The sequence below is a fragment of the Hypanus sabinus genome, chromosome 5 (genome assembly GCF_030144855.1).
Source record: "Hypanus sabinus isolate sHypSab1 chromosome 5, sHypSab1.hap1, whole genome shotgun sequence".
NCBI classification, from domain to species: Eukaryota; Metazoa; Chordata; class Chondrichthyes; order Myliobatiformes; family Dasyatidae; genus Hypanus; species Hypanus sabinus.
The window spans coordinates 92,247,310-92,269,879 of NC_082710.1; the positions used below are offsets into that span (position 1 = coordinate 92,247,310).

The 22,570-nt window shown below is 40.7% G+C and overlaps 1 protein-coding gene across 5 annotated transcripts in view; it reads left to right on the forward strand.

Annotated features, from left to right (window-relative positions):
• thsd7ba (thrombospondin, type I, domain containing 7Ba) overlaps positions 1-22,570 on the forward strand; it is a 969,622-nt gene that overhangs the window by 339,010 nt on the left and 608,042 nt on the right. For all 5 annotated transcript variants that reach the window (XM_059970235.1, XM_059970236.1, XM_059970238.1 and 2 more), the window contains exon 5: positions 17,520-17,686. In XM_059970235.1, the coding sequence (XP_059826218.1) occupies positions 17,520-17,686 (167 nt within the window). The remainder of the gene's footprint in view (positions 1-17,519; positions 17,687-22,570) is intronic.

Below are 22,570 nucleotides of genomic sequence, written 5' to 3' on the forward strand. Positions count from 1 at the left end.
ACTTAACATGGGGAGTATCATGTATAAATGTGTAAATGATACAAAATATGATCATATGTTTAACTGTGAAGAGGACATCTTTAACACTGTAGACAAATAAATGATCTGGGCATTTGAGTATAAAAGTGGCAAATGGATTTTGACCCAATGGTGTGTGAGATAATGCAGAAAAGCAAAGGAATACATGATAAATGCGAAGGTATTAATTGGTGAAGGCACTCATCATCAACATCATTATGACCCATGTCGGAGTAGACACTACAAATCCTTAAAATAGCAAGAAGTATCAATAATTTAGTTTAAAAGGGATACAGCATGCTTTCTGTTTTTAGCTAATGCATGTAAGAGTCGGAGGATTGAACTAGTTGGACATGGCTTAAGAGACTGGTACAGGTCTGGTCGGTGCATACAAAGATGCATGATTGCATGAGGACAAATGAGCAAGTGCACTGATGAGCTTTCCAAAGATGTTAGTGACTGGAAAATTTGAGCTATGAGCAAAAATTGGATAAACTAAAAGGAGACAAAAGAGATTGCAGATGCCGGCATCTGGAGCAGCAACCTGTGAGGAACTCAGCAGGTCAAGGACCATCTGTGTGAGGAGAGATAATATCGAAATTTCAGGACAAAACCTTGAGTTTTGGACCTGCTGAGTTTGTTGGATAATCTAAAGTGATTTTCTTTGGAACAGAGGAGGCTGAGGGATATAGTTGAAATTTTAGTATGAAGCACCTGTAAATGTTAGTAAGAAGAACCTTTTTTATTTGACATATGAATTAAAATCTAGAGGCAATAGACTGAAAGCGAGTGAATGAAAAATTAGAAGGATGTTAAGGGTTTTGTTTTACCAAATATTATTAAATGTCTGGAATTTACTGCCTGAAAGTCTAGTAAAGACCGAGCTGTTGATCTTACTTAAAACAGTACTTTAGCATTAACTAAATAGGTGCAACTTGAAGCACCTAGTATATGAAGGTGGAATTACACTGCATGTCTTTGCCTTGACTGATGGGGACATGACAGGCAATTGTCTTTTTTTTGTGCCATACATCTTTAAAGTATATGCAATTACATCTTCCTCCTTCCTTCTCCGTCCTGAAGAAGGGATACAGCCCAAAACATCAACTATCTATTCATTTCCATAGATGCTGCCTGACCTGTTGAGTTCCTCCAGCATTTTGTATGTGTTGCTTTGGATTTCCAGCATCTGCAGATGTTCTCCTGTTTATATTTACATATTAGCTCAGAGAAATACTTGAAAGTGTTTATAAAATGCAAGGTAGTTAGCAACAGATTATATTATTTTGCTCAAGGCATTAATTCAAATTGAGTACACTGACAGTAATGCTTGAGCAATTCAAGAATATCAGCAGAACTGCTTGACTGAATTACTGCTTGGTATTAAATTGCCATCTATTATTTTGTTCTTCAGCAAAGTTTTTAATCTAGTTGGTAGTATGATTGGTTTCAGTTTCCTGCTGCAGTTTGGAAGTTCAATCTTCAGAGGGAAGCTGAAATAAAGAATTGTATTATTCCTAGCAGCTGAAAATAACTGGGAGTATTTAGGTCAAGAGGAAAAGACAGTGAAATTGAATTAAGAGCTAAATCAGTAATGGTCTAATTGAACGGACAGGCTTAAAGACATGAATGGGCTATTCATAATCTTGTTGGTCCATGTTTAAAATGAATGGTCAGAAGTGACCTGAATTTCTGCTTTGCCTTGAAGTGTCCAAGGTGCCAAGTTAGGAGCAAAGATTTGTAGCATTAGCCTGTGAATATGAGACCAGGTTGGGATTCAAAATTAAGTCACTTAAATAGCAGTTTCACTGTGGTATGCTCAAAGTGTTCTGGTCACGGCTATCGTAAATTTTGTAACACAGAGTTTAATGACTGAATGCTGCTCACAGGAGTGGACAGCTGGCATCCCATCAGGCCAGGAAAATAAATTATGTGGACAAATCATTTGCAAAATTTACTCTTTTTTACTTTTCGGACATGAACTTACCAGATGGTACCACGATCCACATGTAAGTATTCAATGAAATGAATATTGAAAATACATTCTTGATTCAGAGGTAGAGTTACTAATCTCTCTGTGTACATATTTTTCCCTATTATTTCATTCCCACAAGTGTAAAAATTGTCAGCAAACATGAAGGCTGAAATTCCTTAATTTCAATAAATCAAGTCAAAGTATATTTTTACACCAGTTTCAAGTCAGTTAAGGCAGATTGTAAAGATAACGCAAGCAAACTAAAGAAAAAATCATATGAAACATGTTTTACCTTCTCTCTCTTGGCTTAATTCAGAAGTAATAGTTCACAAAGGAAAAAAAGTGCTGGCATACTCAAATATCTTAAAGCGGATAAGTCACCTGGACCAAATGGGCTGCGTCTCAGTGCCCTGAGAAAGGTTGCTGAAGAGATAACAAATGCACTTGTGGTCTTTCAAGAATCACTTTATTCTGTCATGGTCCCGGAGGACTGGAAGATTGCAAATGTCACTCCATTCTTAAAGAAGGGAGGACGGCAAAAGAAAGGAAATTACAGGCCAGTTAACCTAACCTCAGTTACTGGGAAAGTGTTGGTGTCTATTGTTAATGATGAGGTTTTGGGGTACTTGGAGACTAATGATAAAATAAGTCAAAGTTAGCATGGTTTCTGTAAAGGGAAATCTTGCCTGACAAACCTGTTTGAGTTCTTCAAGGAAATAACCAGCAGAGTGGACAAAGGAGAGGCAGTGGATGCCATTTACTTGGATTTTCAGAAGGCATTTGATAAGGTGCCACACTTGAGGCTGCTTAACAAGATAAAATCCTACGACGTTACAAGAAAGATACTGGCATGGATAGTGGAATGACTGACAGGCGGGAGACTGTGAGTGGGAATAAAAGGGACTTTCCTAGTTGGCTGTCAGTGACTAATGTTGTTTCTCAGGGGTCAGTGTTGTGACTGCTACTTTTCACATTGTTTATCAATGATTTAGATAATGGAACTGATGGCTTTGGGCAAGGTTTGCAGATGATGTGAAGATAGGTAGGGCACTGAGGAACGCAGAGGAACAAAGGGATCTGGGAGTTCAGATACATAATTCCCTGAAAGTGGCGTCACAGGTGGACAAGGTTGTGAAGAAGGCTTTCAGCATCCTGACATTCGTAAATCAAGGTATTGAGTATAGGAGTTGGGATGTTATGATGAGGTTGTATAGGACACTGGTGAGACTAAATTAGGAGCATTGTGTCCAGTTCTGGTCACCTAACTATATGAAGGGTATCAGTGAGATTGAAAGAGTGCAAAGAAAATTTACTAGGACGTCGCTGGGTCTTCCGGAGTTGAGTTACAGTTAAGATTGAACAGGTTAGGACTTTATTCCTTGGAGTGTAGAAGAATGAGGGGAGATTTGATGGAGGTTTACAAAATTATGAGGGGTATAGACAGAGTAAATGCAAGTAGGCTCTTTCCACTTAGATTAGGAGAGATAAATATGAGAGAACATGGCTTCAGGGTGAAAAGGGAAAGGTTTAGGGGGAACGTTGGGGTAACTTCTTCACTCAGAGAGTGGTGGGAGTGTAGAACGAGCTGCCAACTGACATGGTAAATGTGGGCTCACTCTTAAGTTTTAAGAATAAATTGGATAGATACATGGCTGGAAGGGGTCTGGACAGTTATGGACTGGATGCAGGTCAATGGGATTAGCGGAATAAAGTTTTGGCACAGGCTAGAAGGGCCGAATGGCCTGTTTTCTGTGCTGTAGTGTTCTATGGTTAAATGGTTCTATAGGTGGAGGAGTAGGTAGTGCTGAGGAAATGTGATTGCAGCAGGACTTGGACCAATTGGAAGAATGGGCAAAAAAGTGGCAGATGGAATACAGTGTTGTGAAACGTATGAGAATGCACTTTGGTAAGAGGAACAATAGTGCGGACTGTTATCTAAATGGGGAGAAAGTTCAAACATCAGAAGTGGAGAGGGACTTAGGAGTCCTCGTGCAAGAGTCCTGGAAGGTTAATCTAAGATTGAGTCTATGGTAAAGAAGGAAAAGACAATGTTGGCATTTATTTCAAGGGGAATAAAATATAAAAGCAAGGAGATAATGCTGAGCCTTTATAAGACACTAGTCAGGCTGCATTTGGAGTACTATCAAATCACAAAGAACAGAAAATCTGTGTTGCTTGGAGAATTGTCAACAGTTTTGGGTCCCTTATCTCAGAAAGGATGAGTTGTCATTGAAGAGAGTCCAGAGGAGATTCACGAGGATGATTCTGGGGAGGAAGGGGTTAACACATGAGGAGTGTTTAGTAGCTTTGGGCCTGTACTTACTGGAATTTAGAAGAATGCGGGAGGATCTCATTGAAACCTACCAAATACAGAAAGGACTAGATAGGGTGGATATGGAGAGAGTGTTTCCTCTGGTGGGGGTATCCAGAACTAGAGGGCCTCAAAATTGAGGGGTGACCTTTAAGTGAATCTGTGAAATGCTCTGTTACAGACTGTGATGGCGAACAAGTCCATGCATATACCTAAGGTGTAAGTTGATAGTTTCCTGATCGGTTAGGACATGAACCAATATGGTGAGAAGGCAGGTGTATGGGGTCGAGTGAATGGTAGAGCAGACTCGATAGGCTAAATGGCCTAATTCTGCTGCTATGTCTTATGGTCTTATGATGACAGTAGCAAGACCAATCAGATCCCTAGTGAATCTGTGATTTTATAGAGCATAGGACAGAAGATAAAAAAGTCTCTAAGCCCTCACTAGCAGGTTTAAGGGAAACTTCTACACTCTTATAAGACTATCAAATAGTTCACTAGTATGATAAGTTGGACTCTTAACCTCACAATCTACCTCCTCATGATCTTGTTTATCTGTACTGCACTTGCCTGTAGCTGTTACTTTTTTAGGGATTCAAAGGGTACTTATTCTCAAAGTATGAATGCAGAATACAACCCTTGAGATTAGCCTTCCTCACAGACACCATGAAACAAAGAAAACCATGGAAACTGTTTAAACAAAAACATCAACCCTCCCACATGCAGAAAGACAGACAGCACAAATGGCAACAAGAAAGTATGAATGAAAACACAGAAAATAAGACACAAAATCAAAAGAGTCTATAGTCTGTTCAGCTCATTATCTGCAGGCTGCCCCAATTCAAGGTCACCCAAAATAACAGCAGAAAAGGGAGCAATCAGAAACACATCATAATGTGAGCTACAGCCCAATCCGCAAACCGCAGACCCGGAGTTTTGGTACCATTGACAGCATGGAGAGAGCATTTGAATGCAGGGACCTTCCCTCAGGAGCAGCGAGGAAGTGGGAGAAAGAGAGTGTCACACACAGCGAGCGAGAGGCCGATAGACGGCACCGAGCACTCACTCACCTCGATCATTTCAATCTTTCTCGGCGCAAAATGGAGTCCATCATGGGCCCTATTTATTCTGCTTTGCTATTGCTCTACCTTGTTCGACCGCAGTGCATTGAGTAATGTTCCGCTCTACATAAACATTATGCAAGACGTAATGTTTTTCACTGCATCTTGGTACAGTACGTGTAACAATAATAAGATGATTCTAATTTCATTTCTACAGGAACAAGCCCTTCGGCCTATGTCTTCTGTGCTGAATGCAATATCTAATTAAACTGAATCCCTTCTGAATGCACATGATCTGTATTCCTCCATTGCCTGTATATTCATGCATCTGTATAAAAGCATTCTGACCACCACTACTGTATTTGCTAGTTCTGCCACTTTAATGTTGTGATGTTAGATCAATGAAGGGTCCTTGTAAAATATGTGGAAATAATTGGAGACATGCAGCAGTATGTAGTGGTGATTGCCAAACAATAATTGAAACTTTGAAGGATTTAGATTTCACATATTCCACCAGAAGGAAGCTCAAACAATTTCCAGCCATTATCTGAACCCAGGATATCATTAGTGCTAGTAAATCAATCTTCTGTTCAAAATCCCTTATACAGTGCAGCTGGCCGGGCAGATTATTTTCTCTTTTTTTTCTTCATGTAAATACACACATTATTTTAATGGAGATTAGCCTCATGAATTCTTCTTTTAGTTAATCTACAATGACCCGCATACTGAGTGATCAATGATTGCCATAAATCCCTGGAATTTTGATGTGATGATGATCAGAGTGTAACTGAAGATGCAGTGTTTTGGTGAATCTGACTATATTTTGCCATAAAATCATCTGCATGCACAATGGGGAACAGTACACCCGCAAAATTAGTTCACTGCTGTTAGAAACACATTATATCGCCACAAATCCTTCAAAATTATTAGAGGTGACAGCAATAGACATCCAATACCAGCAAATTAAAATTTAGTTAATTACAGCCTTAATTAGCGTACATAAAAAGCATGACATTCTTTCACTTATTAAATTATCATTCAAACAGTATGCAACAGTTTGATTATTATTATCAGTTAGTAATATCTCAGTCATGAAAACCTTGCAGAATTTGTGATATACCAGTTAAATTCATGTTACTTCTTGCTCCCAGCTCCTTTTCTTTCTCTTTTGGACATTTTGTTTTGGAGTGAAGGATATTGTGCTCCAATGCTTTAGGTTCTGAAGTGTTTAAAGAGTGCTATCTAGACTTGTGGCACCATAGACTTTGCCACAGGTGGGGCTTGACCGGGTAAATGGGATACTATCTGCACTTCCCACTGTTTGTATCTGCTTCTCTCTGTTCCTGTCTTAATCATTTGAAGTGCTGATTACTCTCTGGGATGCTCCTTTTCCATTTTAAGATGTCAGAGATCAGAAATAGCGATGAGTCGGTCAGAATGTTGCATTTCTGAAGGAAATTATGCTAAATAACTGCAAATTTAGAAATAATTTACAGTTTAAGGAGAGTACTTGTTAATTCTGTAGTTTTCATTGGATTCTGGCTCAAATCTGGGGAGTGGAAGCAATGAACTCAATGTCCCATGGGAATAGTAACACTCTGCCTTGTGCAGCTGTTGATAAACGGGCAACATTATAGGCAAATTAATTTGGAGCAACACACATAAAATGAAACTAATAAAATAATTCATTCAAATTATTTAAATTAATAAAGTAAAATTAATAAAATAATTTACTCCCTGACCACTCAGACCAAACCATACGAAAAAGAGAAGCACTCAAATGTACCATAAATGATGCTGTGTGAACCTATGGTCTTGATAATAATTTTTATTTTAGTCTGAATAAAATACTGTATTGGATGGTGGGATGGAGATATGACTCTACCAAAGGAGGTGTAAGGCACTCCATCCCTCTGCTAGGCTGCAGGTCACCCTTGAGTAAGGAGTAGCCCCCCCCAAATCAGATGACGTGAATCCATGGGAGCAGGTGGTGGATGTTTGTATGAGCAGCTGGTGCACATCACAAGTCCTGCTTATGCGACCTCTGACTCCAGGCAGACAATCTCTGAAGAGTATTGATAATGGCTGGGTCACCCATCTTGTAAAGACATGGCCGAGAAGAATGCAATGGCAAACCACTTCTGTAAAAAAATTTGACAAGAACAATCATGGTCTTAAAGACAGAGAGAAGACCATAATTGCCCTCGTCATTCCACATGGTACATAATGATGGTGATGAATATACTGAAACTTGAAATAGCTCTTCAGCTCTGGAATAAAAGCTGCCATAAAAACAGATTTTTAGGGATAAGATAAGTTGTATATTAAGCAAGTTTTGTTTTGGCTGGTTAGGTAATATCGCATTTCTACAAAGTACTATAAATATCATTTGATGTGCTTATGGTGAAGTCAACAGTCTTGCCTTTTCAAAGGTTTCAAAGGTATATTTAATGTCAGAGAAATGTATACAATATACATCCTGAAATGCTTTTTCTTCACAGTCATTCATGAAAACAGAGGAGTGCTCCCAAAGGCAGTTAAATGTTAGAACCCCGAAGTCCTCCCCAGTTCCCCTCCCTCCCCTGCGTAAGCGGCAGCAAGCAACAATACCCACTCCCCCCCCCAGCAGCAAAAAAAGGCATCGGCACCCACCACCAAGCAGTCAAGTGTGAGCAACGCAACAGCAAAGACACAGACTTGCAGTTACCTCAATGACTACAATGTTCACCCAGAATTCGACATTCCACAAGGAGAAAGAGATGTCCCTTTTTCAGAGTGAGAGTGGAGACATAACAAATAACTCGCTGGTTTTCGATGTTAAAAGTCATTACATTGCTTTTATCAAGCTCTGTGTCCAAAGATCTCTTGGTAAACAGCCACAGATATTGCGACTGCCCCGATGACACACAGATCTCCTGCCATTGCACCGACCTTCAATCTACTTGCCTCCAGAGCACCAAAATCCTAGGCTTCTGAATCCAACCTGGACTCTTAGGCCAAGCCTTTGGCGTGCCAAACAATGGCCAGTTGTGAAACCCCGAACGCAGGTCCCATTCCCACAAAGAACCCTAGTCAGTGTGTAATTCCAGGTCAGGATCTTTAAAAGAGCCTTGAAAGGGAAAAACAGAGATATTAAAGATGGAAATAGAACTGTTTCGAAAGATGCAACAAAAGAATCACTATTTAGCACCATCATCACTTCGCTCCACCCCTCGTTTCAAATTATTGAGGGTTGAGAGTTATGGGGTATAGTTTAACTTTTTGCAATGGCAAAAATGGGTAGATGTTGGGTCCACAACTATTTTAGAAGATGTCTGTTAGCTGAGGTGCAGTTTCTTTTCCTTGGGAGTTTCATTATCTCACTACTGCAAATGTTCTTTCTAATATGCACTTGACTTCATTATAAAAGCAATATTTCTTGGCCAAAAAATGTTTCTAAACAATGATACCAATGACATTTTTTCATGCAGCTCAAATTGCTTTTCTGAGCAACTGCAGTGATTTCTGTAGCTAGGGAGTTTGATGCGAAACTATATTATATTCATGAACTTAGATTTGATGACAATCACTACTTCTAACCTTCATTTGGGGGTGGGGGGGTGCTTTGTATACTACTTCTGAACATTATCCTCTCCTGCTGAGTGATTTCAAGTAAGATGAGTAAGAATATGTTGAGAAATTGCTGTACTACCTTGTGGAATTGCCAGTATTTCTGGCACAAGTCCCATTAATCCATTATTTCCTTTTTGAATGTAGTAATAGCAAACTTTTTGCTGGTTCATGCCTGCTCTGAATGTACAGCAGCTGCCCTTCATTTTGTCATGGCCTTACATTGCCAGTGGCAGAGCCTCAACACTATGCATTAGACCAGGAGATCTGACATCTGCTGAGGGATGGATTGGCAGCTTTTGGGATTGGTATCTAGGAAAGTACAAGAAATGCAGGTACAGTCTGACTTCTATAAAGCCACCTTACGTGCAGACTGGCAATTTCTGACTAAACTTGAATCACAGAGGAATGCTTGCCAATTGTAGCAAGGATTGAATGCCATCACCTCCTACAAAACAAAACCAAGAAACAAATGACAATAAGGTTAACTCACAGATGAGAATTCTTTTTATACTCACTTTGACCGATAGAACATGGTGGCACCTTTACAAACACACACAGCTCCTGATAAACCTATGATTTCATTCAGTAGGCCAATGTGAGAGCATCTTTTAGGAGGGTGAACCAATGGAAATCGCTTGGCCAAGTTCTGAAGGCTTGTGCTAATTGAGTGGCTGGAACATTTAAGGATATCTTCAACCTTTCACTTCAGCAGTCTGAGGTACTATCTGCTTCATACCAGTGCACAAGAAGAACATGGTAACCTACCTCAAAGACGATCATTCTGTAGGACCTACATCCACCATGATGAAGTGCTTTGAGAGGTTCATCATAAAGCATATCAACTCCTGCATGAGGCATGACTTTGATCTGCACCATTTGGCCTACCATCACAACAGGTCAACAGCAGGTCATCTTATTAGCTTTGGACAACTGGATAATGAAGATCTCTACATCAGGATGTTTTTCACTGTCTACAGCTCAGAATTCAATACTATCATCCTCTCAAAACTCATTACTAAGCTCAACACCCCCTGGGTCTCAAAGCTTTTTTGTGAAAATGGATCCTTTGTTTCTACACTGGCAAACTCCAGTTAGTGTGGATTGGCAACAACATCTCCTTCTCACTTACCAGCACAGGTGCAGCATAAGGCTGTGAGCTTAGCTCTCTGCTTTACTCACTTTGTACCCATGCTTGTGTGGCTAACTACAATGGCATACTTAAGTTTGTTGATGACACTACTATTGTTGGCTGAATCAAAGGTGGTGACAAGTCAGCACATAGGAGAGAGATTGAAATCCTGCTGGAGTAGTGCCCAAACACCAACCTCTCACTCTATGTTTGCAAAACCAAAGAGCTGGTTATCAGCTATAGCTATAAAGTACACAGAACTGTGTGACCAATCTGATAGAAAAGGTAATTTATGATATTCTATGCCTAAAGAATGCTGCTTTGATGACTGAACTCTCTTTTCCAGTGTTAGTTTGCATTTATGTCTGTAGTATTTTACAAGTTCAGTAAAGTAAAAGGATGCAATGTGTTAGTTGTCTGTCTTTTCTGATGATGACGCAGACTGTGCAGAAGGAGTTTTAAGTTTAAAAGCTGTTTCGCTGTGGCAATTCCACTCTCTTGGCCTCAAAAATCTCGGTCCAATCGTACAAAAAATGGTCTCAGCTGCTGTGGATAGCCATGACATCTTCTGTGCTTTGTCATGCCTTTGCTCTCTATGAAGTGTTGCAACACCGCCTTCTTGGCTACTAAATCTTGTAGTTGATCTCATCCACCCAGTCTGCTGGAATTGGCTTTGCATGCTGGGGTAGGCATATCCCTACCTCACCGGGGTAGGAGGTTCCCTCACCTAGTTTAGCCTGTCTGTCTAAGCGGTGTACCAGGGTGAGGCCACTATCACATGCACACTATTATTTGGAGCCACAGGTGAAAACTGAGTGGCAGGTGGACACCAAAAGTGGACCAGCTTCCTCTGTGCAGAGCACAACAAGCCCACTGTCAGAGGTTCCTCCCTGGTCACACCATATACCTCTAAAGATGCAATACCAGACAATCTATAAGGATAAGCAATAACATCTCCACCTTAATTATACACAATACTGGTGCCTTCTGCACTTACTTGGACTGTCAAAATATGGAGGAAGCATCATGAACTCCCACAGTCCCCAGAGATCCTGTAATTTCTGTTTCTAAGGCTGATATGTGAGCAGCGGCCAGGAGGGTGAACCTATGAAAAGCATTTAGCCCAGATAGGAAACCTAGCCAAGTACTAAAGACCTGCACTGATCAATTGGCTGGAGTGTTCATTGAGATCTTTAACCTCTCGCTTTGGCAGTCTGAGGTACCTATCTGCTTCAAGCAGACTTCAATTGTACCAATGCCAATGAAGAATGTGGTGTCCTGTCTCTATGACTACTGTCCAGTACATTTACATCCACTGTGAAGAAGTGCTTTGAGAGGTTGGTGATGAAACACATCAAGTCCTGCCTGAGAAGTGACTTAGATCCACTCCTATTTGCCTACCGGGCAACAAATCCATAGCATTTACTCTTCACTCAACCCTGGGACATCTGGGAGGCAAAATGCAAGTGTCCAGATGCTTTTGATTGACCAGAGCTTGGCATTCAATACCATCATTCCCTCAGAACTATTCAATAAGCTTCAAGTCCTTGGCCTCAATATCTCCTCGTGCAATTGGATCCTCGATTTCCTCACTTGCAGATCCCAGTCAGTTCAGATTGGTAACAAAATCTCCTTAACCATCTCCATCAGCACAAGTGCACCACAAGGCTGTGTGCTTAGCCCCCTGCTCTACTCACTTTGCGTTTATGACAGTATGGCTAAGCACAGCTCTAATGCCATATTCAAGTTTGCTGATGATATCACTGTCATAGGCCGAATCAAAGGTGGTGAGGAATCAGCATATAGGAGGGAGATTGAAGCCCTGGCTGAGTGGTGCCACAGCAACAACCTCTTACTCAACGTCAACAAGACCAGAGAGCTAATTATTGACCTCAGGAGGAGGAAACCAGAGATCCATGAGCCAGTCCTAAGTGAAGGGTCAGAGTTGGAGAGGGTCAACGACTTTAAATTCCTCAATGTTATCATTTCAGAGGACTTGTCCTGGGCCCAGCACATGTGCATTTACAAAGAAAGTACAGTAGCACCTCAACTTCTTTAGGGGTTTGCGAAGATTTGGCATGGCATCTAAAACTTTGGCAGACTTCTATAGATGTGTGTGGAGTATATTGACTGGCTGCATCACAGCCTGGTAAGGAAACACCAATATCCTTGAATGGAAAATTCTATAAAAAGTAGTCAATATGGCCCAATCCATCTTGAATAAATCCCTCCCAACCATTGAGCACATCTATATGAAGTGCTATCACAGGGAAGCTGTATCAATCCTCAGGGATCCCCACCACCCAGGACTTTCTCTCTTCTCACTGCTGCCATTATGAAGAAGATACAGGAGCCTCAGGAAGGGGTAACAACTTCCTGAACTAGCAAGTTCAAGAAGTTATTACCCCTCAACCATCAGACTCATGAATCAAAGTGGATAACTACACTTGCCCCATCATTGAACTGTTCCCACAATCTAAGGACTCGCTTTCAAATTCTCTTCACCTCACGTCCTCAATAATAATTATTTATTGATTGATTATTATTATTACTTTCTTTTGTGTCTGCATAGATTGTTGCCTTTTGCACACTGGTTGAACGACCAATATAGTGCAATTTTTCATTGATTATATTATGATTATTATTCTATTATGGATTCACTGAGTATGCTGATAAGAAAACAACTCTTAGGGGTGTATATGGGGAATTATTTGAAATTTATTTACATTTACATTGAACTTTGAAATTTGAATTTTGAACATTGAATTTTGCTTGAAAAATAGTTTCAAAATTAAATGCAATTTCATTCCACATTTGCTAATGCACATTCAAAGATAGCTGAGTTTAGGTCATAGGGGTCTCAGCCAGTATCTTGCCATTTGAATTCAACAAGCTCAGAAAATGTCATTTTTTGAAGTTGTTAGGAATTTGTACCAAGGCATTGGGCAAAGCAAAATATTTGCTTGAAGTTTAAATATTACCATTTATCATATTTTGTCTCAGGATTTTTAATACTTTTATAAATGGAGTTTGCGAGGCCTACTTGGAATACAATGTATAATTTAGGTTCCTTTAGATAAAAAAGGAGACAGGCTAAAAGAGGTTCATTGGGATAATTCCAGGAATGAAAAACTGTGCTGCCAGGAGAAGTTAAGCAGCTTTGGTCTGAACTGCTTAGAGGTTTGAGGAATGAGTGGTGACCTTATTCAAACATACATGATCCAAAGCAGGCTTAGAATAGCAATTGAGAAGATGCTTTCACTGGTGGGATTGTCTCAGACATGGGTGAATATTTACAAGAAAAGTGGACTGTCATTTAAAATAGAGGTGAGAAGAATGCCTTGTCTCAGAAGGTAGCTATACATTTCAGCCGTAGAGAGTAATGGAAACTGAATCATTAGATGTATTCAAAGTGGAAACAGGTGAATATTTGAAATATCAAGAAATTGAGGGCTAGGGAACTGGCACACAAGTGGACCTGATACCTGCATAGATCAGGCATGATTGTATTGAAGGGACCTGGTGGTCTACCCTAGCTCCTATTTGCTTGTGTTTTTTGTGCTGTGCTTCATACGAAAAGCATATGATTTTATGTTATCAGAACTTCCACAGAGTATTAAATCCATGGTGCAGTTACAGTATAATGGCAATAAAACTGTTTGCATTCACCGTCATTACTCTATAAAACTGATAACAACTTCTGGAGTCTGCATGTGTATAGCTAAAGGTCAGAGACCAAAAATTGCTTATACTGACACTGTTCTACCATAGAATCTGTTGCTGTAGTCCTTGTAGATGCAAATCTTTTTGAAATCATTGAATAACGGAGAAATTAAACATTTTAAATGCATTACTCTCGCAATAAAAGCTCCCAAAAAAGTGAAGCTTGATTGAATAAAGTGTAAGGGAAAATTTTATAGACTGAATAAAGGAAAGAATAACAATATTGGGTACAAGTTTAATTTTATCTGAGTAATTCCTTTAAAGTTCTATGGCCAAGAAATTCACATTGAATATGTGTTGAACAGTGGGCCGATCCATCTTTCTTTCGATGGGTGTCCACAGTGTGTATTGTACACAGTGTGGACTTCCAAACTCTTCACACTTGGCTATTACAATGCACACAGCTGAAAATGGAATAGATCTTGGATCAGGTTGAACTTCCAAGAAGAGTAAGTCTCAGCTATTCTCCTTCACATGAATGTTGTTGTTACTTGGTTTGCAAATACACTGAACACAAACTGACATTAAACCCCACATAATTATGATGGAGTTCAACCCGGAGAAGTGTGAGGTGGTACACTTTGGAAGGACAAACTCCAAGGCAGAGTACAAAGTAAATAGCAGGATACTTGGTAGTGTGGAAGAGCAGAGGGATCTGGGAGTACATGTCCACAGATCTCTGAAAGTTGCCTCACAGGTAGATAGAATAGTTAAGAAAGCTTATGGGGTGTTAGCTTTCATTAGTTGAGGGATAGAGTTTAAGAGTCATGATGTAATGATGTAGTTCAATAAAACTCTGGTTAGGCCACACTTGGAGTACTGTGTCCAGTTCTGGTCACCTCACTATAGGAAGGATGTGGAAGCATTGGAAAGGGTACAGAGGAGATTTGCCAGGATGCTGCCTGGTTTAGAGAGTATGGATTATGATCAGAGATTAAGGGAGCTAGGGTTTTACTTTTTGGAGAGAAGGAGGATGAGAGGAGACATGATAGAGGTGTACAAAATATTAAGAGGAATAGATAGAGTGGATAGCCAGCACCTCTTCCCCAGGACATCATTGCTCAGTACAAGAGGACATGGCTTTAAGGTAAGGGGAGGAAAGTTCAAGGGGGATATTAGAGGAAGGTTTTTTACTCAGAGAGTAGTTGGTGCATGGAATGCACTGCCTGAGTCAGTGGTGGAGGCAGATACACTAGTGAAGTTTAAGAGACTACTAGACAGATATATGGAGGAATTTAACGTGGGGGGTTATATGGAAGCAGGGTTTGAGGGTTGGCACAACATTGTCATTGGATATCATTGGAAGCTGATAGGCTTTTGATTACTAAATATGTCAAAGATCACAGGCAGAAGGCAGGAGAATGGGATTGAGAGGGATAATAAATCAGCCATAATTGAATGGTGAGGCAGACTTGATGGGCCAAATGGCGTAATTTTGCTCTTATTATATCTTGTGGAATTTGATCTTTTTGGAATTTAAAAGCAGTAAATCCAGAGTGAAAATGGAAACATTCTGAGTCGTAAAGTGGAAAGGTGAGTGTGTACAATTTTTTCCACCTTGGTGCTTGCACATTGGGTGACTTTTGACTCTTTTGAATGCAATGTGAAAGATTATCCACAAGTCATTACACCTTGGTTGGGCCTGAGAATTGACAAGAAGATCTTCCATTAGGGAGAAGATAAACTCCAGATTTCATACCAATTTAACTAGTTTAACGGCAGGAGATTTTCAAAATACTGAATAGCTTTCCCTGGTCTAGTTGGTATTATTGAAAACGTTAGCTGCTACAGTAATGTTAATGACTATTTTCTGTGAAATGTCATGTCCATCTCTCGTCCGATATTCATAATATACAAAGTTCAATGGTCAAAGTAAACTTATTATCAAAGTACATATATGACATCATATACAATCTTGAGATTCATTTTCTTGCGTTTCATACAGAGTGGTTAAAGTGTATTCCTCCCTCCACTTCATTCCAATTATCAGCTGGCTTAAGAATGCATTCTCATTTGTTAGAACATTGGCCCTCTTTAGCTTCATTGAAGCCCTCCTTCGGTCGGAGTTCATGATGGAGAGCAGTCAGCATTGTACATGCAAGCCAGGGAAATATGATATGGAGAGCAAGCTGTTGCCTCTGCAGCAAGCTCGCCCTCTCCATGCAGCCAATGACTCTAAAGGAATGACAGAAGCTGATACAGCTTGGCACCAGCGGCATGCAGCAGTTGCCAGTCAGCATTGAACTCAGCGTAGGTCTACCACAAGGACTCCAGCTCTAGGTTTTTCCTCAGGAAAGCCTTCTCCATGAATGGGTATAGCCGCAAGGAAGCAATAGTTTGCAATCAGATATTTCCTTCGAGATGAGCTGTCAACCTCGGTTGATGAGTCCCATCTGTCCAAAGTGACGGGTTTAAGGCACCAGAAACCTGCCTTTTCCCCTTCTCCTGTCAGTAGAAATAGTTCCACCAGGCTTAGTAGCTAAGCCACACATGAAAGCCAGGAGCTGGACTTGGTTGTAAGAGGCCAATTTGAGATGTGTACTATTGAGAGCATTTATTAGCTGGTGGGAGCTTGTCCCCATTACACCCTTCAGTCTCCCTGGCTACGGCAGCTTTAAAGAACTTTAATGCTTAATGAATCTTAAGCTTTATGAAGCCCTCAAAATTAAGTATCTTATTGTTATCTAAACGGCTGAATGTTTTGGAACTTTGATTGTTTGGTTTCCTCAACTTGACTGATGAGCACTATAAATCTACAGTGTATAAAAACAGCACTAGTTGAGTCTATCAACAGCTTAATATACCTGGCTACATACGCCATTGCCTCATCATTGTAAAGCCTTCCACTTTTTGAGCAAATGAATCTAAAATTTGGTTGCAGTCCTTCATAACTTAAAAAGAAAGTTGAGTTCTCGGTATCATAGTATTGGTTATAGGTCAATTTTGATCATGAGAAATATTTATTTTTTTTCAATCTATAGCTCCAATAATCTGGCATGTTCAGGTGCCAGGTTTGTGAGTTTTCCGGACTTTCAGATGTTTTTCTCCAGCTCACTTTTAATTCACTCTAAATTAATTGTTCTGAATGGAGGTTGGGGATTTGGGACCTGGGTCAGTTTAAAGAGATTGAATGGGAATACATGATCCTTGGAAAAATGTGTGAAGCTGGGCCTTGTTGAGCTAGAGGTGAATACAGGAACTGGTGCATAGCTTCAGAAGGAGCATGAAATGTTTGGGGCTGGGAAGCTGGAGAGAGCAAAGAAACTTGGTTCCCAGTGAATGAAAAGGAGGATGGATACAGGGGCCCTGTTGAATTGAAAGGGAGAGTGGGAGTAGAGGTCCAAAAGAATTGAAATATAGCACAACACACACTATCTGGTAAGCCAGATGCAGACCCATCTAGATTTCAGAATAGTCAGATGATGGATTATTAGAATTCTACTTTCCTAGAAATTGCTGAAGAAATCAGAAATTATAATTTCTTCACAAATATTGATTACATGTGAAATATGGCTTTTTTATGTATAACCTGAATACTTGCGAATTTAGTGTATAGCAGAAAATATGAATGTTTTAGAATAAGTTATCAATGAACTTTTAGAAGCGGGATATAACTTACACAATTCCTTGATTTCTGACATCTAGTGATTTAGAAATAGGAAAATCTTTGCCACTTTCATTTTATACCAGGTATGTTTGGAAAACAACAGATTGGAATGAGTGCCAGGTGACTCCTCTACTCAGTCAACAGGACCGACGTCGAAGCAATCAATCATCCTTGTGTGGAGGTGGCATACAGATGCGAGAAGCCTACTGTGCACAGAAAACAGAAGTTTACAACCAGGATTTAAAAGAAGGTATTTTAAAAAATCTGTTAACTTGCATAATAGTAAATGTACTGCACATATATAAACCCTTTTCTCTGATTTGGGAGGTGACAGCTATTACGTTTGATCGTATGGTCCTATTGGTTTGGCGTAATGAATCATCTGGGTCTTTCCTGTCCAACAATTAAAACATCTTGGAATGATGTTTTCAATTAATATTCAGATAATTTCATGTTTTATCAGCTATAATGCCTGAACTATATTTCTATCACTACTTATTGATTCCATTGTTTGAATACATTTCACTAAACAAAATAAAGCACCACACATGCAATTGAATAATTTAATAGGTCTTAAAAGAATGGTACCGAATAGAGAACCCTAACTCAGACTGATGCACATTAAATGTCAAATGTGTGCTGTATCACCTTTTGATCACTTGACTACAGGTATTGAAATATATGAAGGTTTCAGAATTTAATTATTTCACATCACAACAGTAAAAATTATATTTACAATCAATTTATAATTTCAGTTACAGAACTTGTTAGATGCTAAATTAACAAGTATAGAAATGATTTGTAATCTTTTATTGTTTTTCACATTGATTCTGAGATGGATTTCTTATGGAGGTAAAATATAGAATTATACTTGTGTCAACCTGAATTTGTCCATGTCATTATGTCGTGTATTGCTGCTGTGTGGTATGAGTGCCCCTTGTTCATCAGACTAATGAATTCGTGACGTTTGCCAGATCAGCAGCAACTCTAAAATCGGTAATTTGTTAAGTGTTGTTTTTCATTGACACATATACCGAGGTATAGTGAGAAGCTATATATTGCATACCATCTATTCAAATCATTTTATCATGTCAGTATGTCAAAGTTAAATTCAAATTTATTGTCATATAGACAGGTACATGTATGCACAGGTGCAGAGGAAAACTTGCAGCAATATCACAGGTGCATGTCATTCAAAAGAAAAAACATAAACATATTGTAGATTTTACACAATTTTTCCTAGAAAGAACACAATTAGAACAAAAAAACAAATACGATATGTATGCAAAGTGGTTAAAGTGTTGTTAAACTGTAGTGGCTGTTGTGATTAATGTTTTGTCAATTAGTTCAAGAGCAGAAAGGAAGAGAAGCAACTGTTCTTGAACCTGGTGGTACGGGACTTCGGTAGCCATGAAAAGACATATGGTCCAGATGGTGGGGATCTTAAATAATGGATGTTACTGTCTTGAAGCAATACCTCCTGTAGACCCTACTAATGATTGGGAGTGAAGTGCTTGTAATTTATTGGGCAGCGATCACAACTCTCTGCAGCTGCGGGTGTTCCTACGCATTCAATTTGCCAAACCAGAGGGTAGTACAAAGGGGAAATAATACCAAAATGCAGAATTAAGTGTTATAAATACAGAGACGGTGCAGGCAGACAATAAGGTACAAGAACCTGAAGAGGTAAATGGTGAGGTCTAGCATCTATTGTGTCATACAAGGGGCAATAGTAGAATTTTCCTTAACTAGAAATGAGTATCTATCATTCTTTATCTCCATACTTCTTTCTGTCTGTTTTCATATATCTAGTTGCCTTTGCTTGATAATACACAGGTGAAGGGTCTTGGCTAGAAATTACAAACAAGAGAAACTCTGCAGATGCTGGAAATCTAAACAACACACACAAATTGCTGGAGGAACTCAACAGGCCAGGCAACATCTATGGAAAAGAGCACAGTCGGCGTTTCAGGCCGAGACCTTGCAGTAGGATTGGAGATAAAAGGTTGAGGATTTGGAATTAGAAGGAGGCAGGAGGGGAGAGAAAAACATAAGGTGATAGGTGAAACCGTGAGGCAAGGGAGAGGTGAAGTAAGGAGCTGAGAAGTTGATTGGTGAAAGAGACACAGGGCTGGAGAAGAGAGGGCGGGCAAGGAGATAAGGCGGGAGAGGGAAAAGGGGATGGGAAAGTGAAATGGGGGGGGAGCATTCTGTAATCTCAAGAAATCGATGTTCATGCCATCAGGTTGGAGGCTACCCAGATGGAATATAAGTTGTTGTTCCTCCAACCTGAGCGTGGCCTCATCGTGACAGTAGAGAAAGCCATAGATAGAAATACCGAAATGGGAATGGTAAGTGGAATTAAAATGAGTGGCTACTGGGAGATCCCACTTTTTCTAGCAGACAGTGCTCAGTGAAGTGGTGTCCCATTCTACGTCGGGTCTCACTGATATACAGGAGGCCACGCCGCGAGAACTGGACATAGTAAACGACCCCAACAGACTCACAGGCTTTACGTGGAAGAACTGTTTGAGGCCCTGAATGGTAGTGAGGGAGGAAATAAAGGGGCAGGTGTAGCAATTGTTCCACTCACAAGGATAAGTGCCAGGAGGGAGGTCAGTGGGGAGGGAGCTGTGTAGGAAGCGATCCCTGCGGAAAGCAGAATGTTATGGGGGGGGGGGGAGGGAAAAATGTGCTTGGTGGCGGGATCCTGTTGGGGTTGGTGGAAGGTGCAGAGAATTATATGTTGGGCGCGGAGGCTAGTGGGGTGAGAGGTGAGGACAAGAGGAATCCTATCCTTGGTATGGTGGTGGGAGGATGGGGTGAGAACAGATGTGCATGAAATGGAAGAGATGCAGTTGAGGGCAGTGTTGATGGTGGAGGAAGGGAAGCTTCTTTCTCCATGATCAATTGTCAATTTCCCACCATAGATGCTGCCAGGGTCAGTGAGTTCCTCCCACACTTTACGTGTTGCTCCAGATTCCAGCATCTGCATTCTCTTGTTTCTCCACCTTACTTGATTGTCTATTTTGACTGCTCACTCTTTATAGGCACAGCAAGGCACAGGGACACTCCACAATGCCAGAGATGGAGTTTGACTCTCATCTTGCCTTCAGGCTCTGCTGAGTTTCCACATTCTCTTGTAACGTGTCGATTTCCTCCATGTACTTAGGTTTCCTCCCACTGTGGAAGTTGCAGTAAAGACAATGATAGCCTATGGTGCTTGTAGTCAAGTGAGACCATGAAACTGAGACCACTGGAGACACCTCAGCCTACTACGGACAAACAAGAGAAAATCTGCAGATGCCGGAAATCCAAGCACACACACAAAATGCTGGAGGAACTCAACAATCCAGGCAGCGTCTATGGAAAAGAGTACAGTCAACATTTTGGATCAAGATCCTTCATCAGGACTGGAGAAAAAAAGATGAGGAGTCAGTGTAAGAAGGTTGGGGGGGGGGGGCGGGGCGGTGAAGGAAGAAACACAAGGTGAAAGGTGAAACTAGGGTGGGAGGGGTGAAGTATGGAGCTGGGAAGTTGATTGGTGAAAGAGACACAGGGCTGGAGAAGTGGGAGTGTGATAGAAGGGAACAGAAGGCCATGGAACAAAGAAAAGAGGGAGGAGCACCAGAGAGAGGTGATAGATAGGTAAAGGGATAAGGTGAGAGAGGGTATTGAGATTGGTGAAGTGGGGGTGGGGGGCATTACTGGATGTTCATGCCATCTGGTTGGAGGTTACTCAGATGGAATATAAGGTGTTGCTCTTCCAGCCTGAGTGTGGCTACATCACAACAGTAGAGGAGGCTATGGGCTGGCATGTCAGAATGGAATGGGAAGTGGAATTAAAATGGGTGGCTCTGGGAGAATCCACTTCACTTCACCTGTGAGTCTGATGGTGTCATCTATTGTATCTGGTGCTCCTGGTGTAGCCTCCTGTATATCGTTGAGACCCAATTGGGAGACCGCTTTGCCGAGAACCAATACTCTGTCCACTAGAAAAAGCGGGATCTCCCATTGGTTGCACATTTTAATTCCACTTCTCATTCCTATTCCAATAGGCCAGTCGATGGCCTCCTCTACTGTCACGATGAGGTCACACGCAGGCTAGAGTACATCGATTTCTCGAACTTCCAGTAATACACCCCCCCCCCCCCCACATCACCATTCCTCTTTTCCATTTCCCTCTCTCAGACTATCTCCTCACCTGGACATCACATCCCACTGGTGCTCCTCCCCCTTTTCATACTAACAAGGTCTTCTGTCCTCTCCTATTAAACCCCCTTCTCAGGCCCTGTATCTCTTTCACCAATCAATAGTCCAGCTCTTTACACCACTCTTTGCCCACCTCCCAGTTTCCCCTTTGACCTACTACCTTGTATTTCTTCCTCCCTTCCCCACCTTCTAACTCTCTCTGATTTCTCATCTTTCTCTAGGGTGGTGAAAGGTCTTGGTCCAAAACACTGACTGTACTCTTTTCCATAGATGCTGCCTGGCCTGCTAAGTTCCTCCAGCATTTTGTGTGTGTTCCTACAGACTGGATAGGCTGGGGTGTCTGTGGTAGTGTTTTATCAAGCTGGAGGAGCCAGGCCTCTGCAGTGAGACTTTTCCAGAAAAGTCTTCCTGAAACATAATGTCCCTTTTCACAATAGTTGGTGCCAGAGACAGGCGAGATAAAAAAAAGTATGTGAAACATTGCCAACAACCAACTTCAAAATATCATTGGCTGTCTGCTTGAAGTTTCAATTACTTTATACCTCTACTGCAAATGGTGATTTATCTTGAGAGTATGGAATTCAAACATATATGATTTACTATAATCAATATCCATAACTGATAAGCCAATTCTGTATAAAAACAGCAGTTTTCTATTCAGACTTCAGAACCATGTGGGTGACAGGGACCCATGCTGATCTCCTTGTGTATGTGTAACTTAAAAAGGAATGGTTGAGTCATAAGAGTACGTGTGTTCTGGGCTCAATTATCTTAGTTACTTCATTTTACATCAGCGACAACATGATACATCAATGCCACATCCAAAAGTTGTGTAAGTTAGTTACCGTAAATTGGCCTTAAGGTGAAAGGCAAGTGTAATCGTAAAAGTGATTGGCATGTGTGAGTGGAAGTGTCCCATGGA